General features: G+C 37.3%; 2 protein-coding genes across 2 annotated transcripts in view; one reads left to right on the top strand and one right to left on the bottom strand.

Moving 5' to 3' along the window:
• Positions 1–430: 430 nt before the first annotated feature.
• On the bottom strand, positions 431–1554 carry LOC106532257 (peroxisomal acyl-coenzyme A oxidase 3; the record flags this gene model as incomplete). Its single annotated transcript, XM_014028279.1, is given in 2 exon segments — positions 431–807; positions 1468–1554. Coding segments are annotated over 2 exon segments (207 nt in total), but the record flags the coding sequence as incomplete, so codon positions are not given.
• Positions 1555–2965: 1411 nt separating this feature from the next.
• The window catches only part of LOC106532246 (transcription intermediary factor 1-beta), a 13620-nt gene continuing 6195 nt past the window's right edge, over positions 2966–10390 (top strand). The window contains exons 1-6 of the mRNA XM_014028269.1: positions 2966–3170; positions 6827–6889; positions 8546–8681; positions 8777–8903; positions 8986–9114; positions 9550–9664. Coding sequence (XP_013883723.1) covers positions 2988–3170; positions 6827–6889; positions 8546–8681; positions 8777–8903; positions 8986–9114; positions 9550–9664 — 753 coding nt within the window. The 5' untranslated portion in view covers positions 2966–2987. The remainder of the gene's footprint in view (positions 3171–6826; positions 6890–8545; positions 8682–8776; positions 8904–8985; positions 9115–9549; positions 9665–10390) is intronic.

Here is a 10390-nt window from a genome sequence, read left to right as displayed (position 1 = left end):
AATTTGTTGGTCATCCTCGCCTTTCACAGAGCACAACTTACTCCAAGATCTATATATTCCCACCAGGGGGCTCAGGAACCACAGCTGGCCTGGGAGCTCCAGCGAGGATAGCATCCAGCCTGCAGTTCACCTCCACCAGCGTTTGAGTCTGAGTGTTGACAGCCTGCCACACAAGGCAGGCAGTCTCCACAGGAAAGAACAGCTGCCAGCACTTTCCATATTTCACAATAGTCCAAAAATCCACCASCACCAATCAGTAGAAATCCTATCATAAATCCAATTATATACACTTTGGATACAACTGAAATAATAAAATATAATAAATGTTGTTTTTTGTTGCTTAACAAACAGAAATTATTGTCACAATTGTGTCATCCTTACATTGTTTTAGATTTGATGCATCAAAACATGATTTATTCATAAAATCAAGGAGAGCTGACAGCAGTTTATTTTCTTTATGTAAAAGTTTGTTATCAATTGTTTGGTGTTTAAATGAGCGGTAAAAACCTTTAGATTTTTTGATTTGTCAAAAACCWAACATGACGTGATTTACAGTAAACTGTGGATTTTCAGACGTAAATACATGGAAATAAATTTTTTCTTTCGTAAATTTCTAAGCATAGCATTGTTGAAGATTCTTTATTCCAGATGCTTGTTCACAGGGCCTCTACAGCGTTTCTTCAGCCTTCAAAGTTTGGACTGCAAGGACCCAATCACAGGTTTATCTGAGCAGAACTCTTTCCACCATGAGGGACGTTCCAGAACCTGACTGCCCTGCATCATTGTCGACCACAGGTTCTTATACAGCTGTAGATGGAATAAATAATAATGAAGAAAAAAATTGGTCATTTCTGATGAAAAGAATGATAATTTAGTTCAAAGACAGGGGTCCAATTTGATTTCTCAGTATATGTACTTGTTTGGTTTGAGTATAGCTCAGGTTATTGTCTGTGGCTAAATGTATATTTAGCCACAGACATACCCAGATATACCCACATATCCTTGATATGAAAAACAAAATCCAAATAGTGACTATTCAGTTATGATGGTGATATAGATTCTCAGTCATTCMGGACTTGATAGTCTGAGTTGGTTTTATTGAAGAAAACTGGACTTTTTTTGCATTTCAGTTCTAAACCTGGAAGGTTGACTTTTAAGCTTATGAAGCTTTTATAACTGTTAAAGTTATAAACTCAAATGCAGTTGAGCTTAAATGCAAATTACTATTCCTCCTGAGAGTCTTGTTCACAAAACAGTAACAGTTATAACAGCAAAGACGAGAGCTTTTTAAAATTAAGCTCTGGCTGCTCATAAATAACCAATCAAGTTGTGATGTGAACATTCATCATCTCACGTTTTCAAATCAACTTGGCAACTAAACTTCTAAAAAACTAATGAACATTTCACTTTTCTTCAATGGGACATAAATTATTTGATTTAATGTATGTTTTGAGTTCAGTATGTTACCTGTCCATCAGCATAGCCAATTGGTGAGTTGAGGATGAAATCAGTCGGAGCAAAAACATCTACCAAGGCCACTGCGTCATCCTTTAGCTGAGGAGAGACACACAGGATCAAAGTTACAGTTAGGGCCATATATATTTGGACAGAGACAACAGTTTTCTAATTTTGGTTCAAGACATTACCACAATAAATTTTAAACAAAATAATTCAGATGCAGTTGAAGTTCAGACTTTCAGCTTTAATTCAGTGGGTTGAACAAAATGWTTCATAGAAATGTGAGGAACTAAAGCATCTTTTAAACACGATCCCTTCATTTCAGAGGCTCAGAAGTAAATAATTGTAAATAAAATGTTCATTTCTAGTACTTGGGCTTTATTGAGAATGACATAACGAAGGGATTGCCCACACCTGTCCATGAAATAGCCTTGGAGTCAATCGTCCAATTACTTTTGGTCCCTTTAAAAACAGGGTGGCACATGTTAAGGAGCTCAAACCCCTAAACCCTTCATCCAATTTTAATGTGGATACCCTCAAATGAAAGCTGAATGTCTGGACTTTATGTNCCCCCAAACTATGTCCCACCCACCCCAATTTGAACCCCCTAAAAACAAGTTTGACAGTGTAAGGTACCACGGTAAACTTAGATTTATTTGCTAGCTTTATTAGCTTTATTTCCTATAGAGCAAAGTGAACACCTGTTGTTTTATAACAACAAAATTCCACCATGATTTATGCAAACAGTCATTTATAAACCTTTGTGTCATCAGTTCTCATTAGAAAGTTATGTTTTACATAAAAGACTATAATTATTTACAGGAGCTTCAGGTGATCTGCTCACAGCCGTGGAGGAGGAGACCACCAGGGTCCTGAGGGTGCTGGTCTGACCTCCCTGTCCTCGGGCCCTGACAGGAGGACCATCATCAGGACCATCTCAGTCTGAGGTGGAACCTGCTCAGGTGAAGAACCTGAGAGAGGATCAGAAAGACTTCTATCCCCCTCGTCCCACTGGAAGGACCAGAACCCCCCAGGTTCTGCTACAGTCTCAGCCCACGAGCCATCAGACTGCTGGACACAAGTGACCTTTTCAAAATAAATTCTAGACTGAAAACTGAGGTTTAAACCAGAGAAGAGCTTCAGCCGAGCAGGAGGAAGAGGAAAATAACCAAGAAAATGAACAACAGAAACAATATAAATAATAATATTAATGCCAAAAAACAACAACACATAAATCAGTCTAAAGTGAGAGATTTAGTTTTGTATAGTTTGTAGAGTTTGATCGACTGTTATTTTGTGCATTTAAATGTTTGATCTTTATTGTCAAACATTTGTCTTTTTCTTTTTAACAATAAAAGGAAGTTTATTCCATGTGTAAATTAACCTGAATTATTTGTAAATAATTAAACCTCTTTAAGATTCTTTATTTTTTTTGTCCTGATAAAACGTTTCCCCTTTGTTTGAAAATGACGTCACAGTGAGTTCCGACTCTCCGAGGGGCCTTGAACGCAACATGGGGATGTTCGCGCATGCGCGCTGCCGACAGCCAACTGTTGCGTCCTAATGTGTACCGCTTTGTGAAAGCGTTTTTAGAACGGGCCGGTGTCGAGTTCGGAGCCGAACCGGGCCCCAGTTTACAGCCTGAGAGGAGGCTCGGTTCTGGTTCTGGTTCCGCCGTGGCGGGTGAAGCAGATAACGGTGAGCGACGTCCGGTCAGTAAGTGGAACAAATGAGCTAAACTCACGCGCTGCTGATGTTAAAACTTTTTATTCTTTTTACAAAGATCAATAATGTCAAAGTTAGTCATAAAGTCTGTAAAGAAACGAGGATAAATCTTTTATTGAGTCAAACTTTAGGAAATAAAAAGAGAATTGTATTAATTTAAACGGAACGGTTTGTTGGAGGAAAACCTGATCTCTGAACAGAACCGGGTCTGTACAGGCTGTGGTACCGACCAGAACCTGCGAGAGCAAGTTACTCCTAATGTCAGAAACAACTTTAAACTTAAAGTTTAAAAAGGAGATTTAAACTTACAGTTAAAAAGTTTAAACTTAAAGTCTATGTTTATCTGTTCTCTTGTACCGACTTCCGCTTTAAAGCATGAAACACGCATGCGCAGTTTGACGCCAGTTTGACGCATGCGCAGTTTGACGCATGCGCAGTTCACTGAAAGGTTCCAGTTTATTATGAAGCACATCAGGAGGACCTGCTGACGATTCATTATTTTTAAAAGTTTCAGGTGAAGTCCCTGTAGCTTTATTTATTATATCCAAATCCTCTAACATTTCAGGATTGAAAGTGAATCTTAAATGTGAAATTTTACCCATATTTACATCTACTGATACAGAAACATGTAGGATCCTGATAAGAGATACTGTAAAATATCTTGGTGTTAACATTTCTATAGAACACACTAACATGGGTAATAATTGTTCTTCTGTTCACCAAGACATTAAAAAGACATTTAATAGTCGTTTATCCAGGGATAAATCTATTAATGGTAGAGTGTTGTTGAGCAAGGCAGCAGGAATGTGAGCGTCATGTTTTTTATCACTACAGGTCAGTAAAGCTCGATGTTCTGATCTTCATCAGATTAATAAGTCACATAAACTTAAAAAATCTGTTCTTTCAAAGTCATTATCTGAAGGAGCTCTAAATGTTTGGACTTTTTCCATCTTTAATCACATATTAAAAATTAATTGGATTAAGAGATTTCTAAAAAATCAAACTTCTATGTGGAATATTTTCCCGAATCATTTGTTTAGTAAAGTAGGGGTTTAAATTTTTGATTGCGTTGTCCTTTCACAGTTGGAAAACTTAAACCAGTTAAATGAGTTAAGTTTCATCAGCAGGTTCTACTGGGWTGGGCTGTTTTATACAAACACAACTACTCTCCACATGACTGCATCCTTTGGAACAACACTTATATATACTGCATCAAAACAAATCATTATATCTTCATAACTGGGTTGATAAAAATATTAACCTGGTAAAGCAGTTAGTCGACAGTAATGGTGAGTGGTACAGCTGTGAACTTTTTAAAATCAAAAATGACATGTTTATACCTCTGAATGAATTTGAATTAGTCGTTAAATCTGTTCCTCATAGTTTACATACTTTAACACAAAACATACATGTTGATGAATTGTACTGTATGAGTCAGTTTCTACTGAAGGAACCAGCATCATGTATAAGAAATTTACAACTGGATTTATCAGAGATCAGTTAGATGATTTATCTGTCCCCACATGGAAACATAGATGGGATTATTTAACAAAATATTACCTCATAAATATATACTTAATAAGATCAAAGAATTCTTATTGAAAACTGCACACAGATTTTATCAGTTAAAGATAATATTTGTCGTTTAGTGTCAGTAACTGCTCTTTTTGTTGAAATGAAGGTGAAAGTGTTAAACACTTGTTTGTAGATTGTCCTCATGTTGTGTTATTTTGGTTACATGTGCAATGTTTCCTTACAGCAACAATTAGAAAAAACATTTTATTATCAAAACTGCAAACAATTCAAACTTTCCAACAGATGAAACATATTTAATTAATCTTATTGTAATTTTGGCAAAATATTATATCCACAAAATGAAATGGAGTGAAAAAAGCTCCTCATGGAATAATTTTAAAGAGTCAGATTTAAAAATATAAACTGCCTCTGTTGAAAAACTCACTTTAAATAATCAGAAACTTGGAAAAACAAGAACAATTTTTAAAAAATTTAATATCTCATAACCAGACCCCTTTGTGATATTTTGTTTAAATTCATGTTACATATTTGATGTTTAATGATGTTTGTAATAGTTTCTTTGTTTTCTATTATATTTTTGTACATCTGTCAGATTTGAAGTAAAAGATTAAAAATATTTTCTCTCAGTAGGTTTCCATCAGAAACAACAGAGGAGGTGTGTGTCTGTTATCAGGTCATCAGAACCCGGTCCTGGAGAAGACACAAACCCACTTGTAGCTGTTTCTGTCGGCTCAGTGGGACGTCTTCTTGGTCTTTTGTTAGTTTGGTTCTGAAAAAGAGCGCTCCGAACAGAAACAAAGCAGAGAAACAACAAAACCTTCAGGAGGACTCTTCTTTAATCAAACGTTTCGTCTCTCCTCCAAGAGACTTCTTCAGGCTAAATTCAGGCAAAGCCTGAATTTAGCCTGAAGAAGTCTCTTGGAGGAGAGACGAAACGTTTCATTAAAGAAGAACCCGTCCAGAAGACCTATACTATTTTTTTATTTTTGATTTTTTACCTGGATTACTGAGATGCATCAGGACATAACAATACAGCAGTTTTAGTTTTAATTGATCGTTTTAAGTAAACGTTTCGTCAGTTAGTATAAGATTTTCACTCCTTCATCCATCATGCTCATAAATCATCCCTTGGTCTGTAAATAGTTTGTTAAAATCCTTTTTTTAAATCAAACTTCCTGTGTTTTAAAGGGTCTAAATCAGGGGTCTGCAACCTTTACGAGTCATTTCTGCTGCTTGGCTCTAATAAAATGTGCTCAGAGCTGCAAAACAAGCTGCAACTGTGATTGTCAACTGTTGGTCCTTGGGCCTTTTGGAGGCCTTTTCAGGAAGCTTTACGGCCAGTGGAGGTGACATTATAAAACTAAACCATATTATGTGCATTTTATTAGTTATAATTATTTTTACACATCAGGACAAATAAAAAGACCAGATTCATGTAAACAAGAAAAATACTGTAGTTTACGCCGAATTTCATAAAAACTAGTTTAACTGAACTATTGGAGCACACGTTTTTCTAATTAATCTTATTATGTAGTCTTAAAGACATTTAAAGAAAAGCCTGATGGATTTGAGAGAAAAATCATAGAAGTTGGATTATTTAACAGCTCTTACTTTGTGCATTAAAAAACATTAAAAAACAGCAAAAACATGCTGTTATGTTTGGTCACTTTTTCAACGAGCCACTGCAGAGGGACCAAAGAGCCACATGTGGCCCCAGAGCCGCAGGTTGCAGACCCCTGGTCTAAATGCTGTGTACGGGATCAATCTTGTTCCAGCAGGAATTAAATCTGAATTATGGAACTGAAAGTGAAAGTAGTCAAACTGAATTTTTAATAAACCAAAATACAGTTTCAAAGCAAATTAATTCACTTTCAAAACATTAAATTCAGTTTCAGTTAATTCAATTTCAAATTCTGCACATTCAGATTCAATCTGAACAATTCAAATTCACTTCCTGCTGGAACAAGGTTCATCCCACAGCTTTGAACCTAAATTCCTGCATAAATCTGAGCTAATGCTAAATAACAGCTAACTGTAATCTAAACACAAACAATAGAACTAAAGGTTCAACTTCTTATTCATGTGGTGAAGGAACTGTGTCCCTCAGGAGACGACTTGTCTGATCAGCATGGAGCCGATGGACGAGCGAGGAGACGTCCCGAGTCAGCAGGTAAACCTCATCTTTAAACAAACTTTATTTATTTCACTTTATTCACAAAACAGATGAGGGCAGCTTTTAAAGGTGAAGTCACTGTGACTAACAGGTGAAAAAAATCAGCAATGAACATCAGAGGTGAGGAAAACCAGGTGAAAATAATCAAACTAAATCATATACAACTTCAGGTTGTTACAATGTTTTTACTTTAGCTAAAGTTCTGCTTCTACATGTTTTTCTTCTTCAGGTTTTAGCTGCTATTTTGCTTTTTTAACCACTGTTTGGCTATTTTAGCTGTAGTTCTGCTACTTTCAGCAGTTTTTATTTATATTGTCATGGACTAATTATTTCTATCTGTTTCACCTTGACACTGTCCATCACTCGTATCTTTCTGATAGCTCATTTCGCTCGTTGTCTGTTTGTTCAGACAACGGGACTCCGCAACGGACTGACCTCTCTTGTTTGATAAGACACTCTTTGAGCTGGGAGCCCTGTGATAGGCTGGAGAGTACATGGGGCGATCTGTGATTGGTTATAAGCACGTCATATGATGTTACCATGGTGTGTATTATTGGCTGTAGTCTGCTGACGAGTTCAGTCACAACCATGCAGAATTTCCTGATTCAGTTCTGTTTGTTTGTCGCTCAGAATTAAATCATATTTGATTATCACACACGCAGACTTTTCTGGTATTATTCCAACGTGTTTCTGCGTTCTTGGTAGATCCTGCCACCACATATATTTTTAATTTTTTTATCTTTCTTTACTCTATCTCACCCTCCCCTGTATTGAGAATAGAATAGAATAGAATAGAATAGAATAAAATAGAATAGAATAAAATAGAATAGAATAGAAACTTTATTTGTCTGACACCAAAGTTTGCAGAAATTTGTCTTCGACAGGACTCCATACACACAAATAACATTTCAAAGAAACACATATACAAGATAAAAACCATAGACAAAATTAAAAAATGCCTCTCTTTGCTGAAACTGCAGTTGGAAAAAATGATTTTTTGAATATTTGACTTCTTAGCCAGCGATACTTTGTACCTCCTGCCTGGTGGAAGGTGTAGAAGATGTGAGGGTTCCTCCTCATCACAGCGACCTCATACAGACGGGACAGTGGAGTTTGTGTCAAACCAATTATTTTACTAGCTTGATTTGATGTGTGCCAGTTTTGTTGTCTGTTTGCCAGTGAGAAAGTTAAACCAGGAAGTGATTCTGAAGGTGAGAACAGATTCAATAAGTGACCAGTAAACCATGAGCTGCTGTAATGTGCCAATTTCCTCACTGTGGGATCAATAAAATCTTATCTTATCTTATCTTTAGGTTTTTAGCTGCCATTTTGCTATTTATAACCACTGTTTGGCTAACTTTAGTTAAAGTTCTGCTAAGTTTTAAGTTTATAAAACTAGCTTTTAGCTGCTGTTTAGCTACAGTTTCTGATTGTAGCTTTTGTTTTACTGCCTTTAGCTACTGTTTTCTCAGTTTTACCCTCTGTTTTTGCTCATTTAAGCTACGTTTTTAGCTGTTTAGCTTCATTTGTCTTTAATAACTCTGTTCTTTTAGCTGATTTGGTTAATTAGAGTCATTAAGTTTCAGACTGTGTTAAGTTTTATTAAAGAAGTGATGTATTTAGTTAGTTTTGTTTCTCTCTTCTCCCCCTCAGTGCAGTAACTGTGACAGCTCGTTAGCCAGGTGTTGGTGTCTGGACTGTAACGAGGCTCTGTGTGACGACTGCGTGTCGGCCCACCGTCGAGTCTCGCTGACCCGATGGCACCGCCTCCAGAACCAGGCGTCAGACGGTGAGGTCACTTCTTGTCAGCTCTTCAGTTGTAGTCCCAGTTTCTGCTTCCTGAAGGTTTCATCGGTCGTGTGTTGGGTTTGTTTTGGTCCTCAGATTCTGGGTTCGTTTCTCCCACCAAGTTCTGCAAAGTGCACCCGTCTGAGACCCTGAAGCTGTTCTGTGTCACCTGTGTGCAGCTCACCTGCAGGGACTGTCAGCTGGAGTCTCATAAGAACCACAGGTACAGGACATACGGTGGCGGTGAGAAGGTTTTCTGAGTGTTGGATTCTCACGGCGAGTCGTTTGGTTCGGTCTCCCCTCAGTTTCAGATTCATCAGCGGCGCCATGGACGGCGTCCTGCTGCTGATGAAGAAGCAGCTGGACGTCTACCTGCAGCTGCTGGCAGAGAGGATGGAGGCAGCAGCAAAGAGTCTGCAGGACATGGAGACCAGGTAGCTGTTCTGGAAACACCTGGACGATGCTGACATCACCTGGGAGACACCTGAACTTCCTCATCAGCATCAGGACATCTTACAAACATAAACACAAACAACAACAGCTGTACAGACAAGCTGATGTCATCAGAATTAACTTGTTTTATAAAAAACTAAACGTCTGACGTGTTTACTGAGTTCCACTGGAAAAACATGTTTTTACAGGATTTATTACTTTTTGTTCTTTATAATTTACTGAACTTATTCAGAACAGGTTTTATCATAAAACTCTGATTACATTTGTGAATGGAGGGAAAAAATCAAAAACTCCCACATTTTTCATTAGAAAAATAATTTAAACCAGATCTTATCCTCAGAGCCTCAGTCTTTCTAACCCCTGTTGTTTGTTTGTTTGTTTGTTTGTTTGTTTGTTTGTTTGTTTGTTTATTCCAGGCTGAAGTTGCTGACTCGCTTTGTTTACATCCAAGCAGCTGATCTGCAGCGAGTCTTTAAAATTATGTTTGTCTTTCTGAAAAGAAGAATTGAATTTCTCCTCAAAGAGATCCAGGTAAACATCAGATCCAGTTTATTTTGACACAAACAGCTGAAGTTACTGGTAGAGATGGACCGATACAACTTACCCATTATTTTGACATCAGCTAACCGATACGCCCATACATGCAGACGATTGTTTTTTTTTTTTTGGCCGATACTGCTTTTTCTTCCTCCATTAACATGATGAAAATAAGAATAACAAATGTTACACAGGTCTTAATTTAAATAAAAAAAGAATAATTTACTAACTGAGCCTTGTCTGCTGCAGGCTGAGTGAAGTGCTGCCACACAGGGTTTATTCTTTTACACATTTCTTTTAAAAAATAATGAAAGATTTATTTTATCTAGTGCTACATATTCTGTCTTTATTTCTATATTAATCAGATTAGTATCTTTTCTTTACATAAAATAAAATGACCATGTTTTAATACCCCAGCATTTTTTATACAAAAACAGAGAAAGAAGACACACACACACATTTCGCTATCTTTGTGAGGACTTCACACACACACACACAGCTGCTCTGCCTCAGGCTCCTCCCATTTTTTACACTGAGAAAAAACAGCATTTAAAGCAGCTAACGTTAACTTTAGATGACAGTTTGAGATGTTCACTGAAGAAAACCTGCATCAGGACTTTTACTACTGCGATCGGACCAAATGTGATGTGAGCAGCGTCTGCTGGTTCACATGGTGGACGGCAGGGCTTTACTCATGCTGGTTCACATGGTGGACGGCAG

This window comes from Austrofundulus limnaeus, unplaced genomic scaffold (assembly GCF_001266775.1).
Source record: "Austrofundulus limnaeus strain Quisiro unplaced genomic scaffold, Austrofundulus_limnaeus-1.0 Scaffold738, whole genome shotgun sequence".
In the NCBI taxonomy this organism is placed as follows: Eukaryota; Metazoa; Chordata; class Actinopteri; order Cyprinodontiformes; family Rivulidae; genus Austrofundulus; species Austrofundulus limnaeus.
Note: the sequence above shows the minus strand (reverse complement) of the source record. Positions and strands in the feature narration are given on the sequence as shown.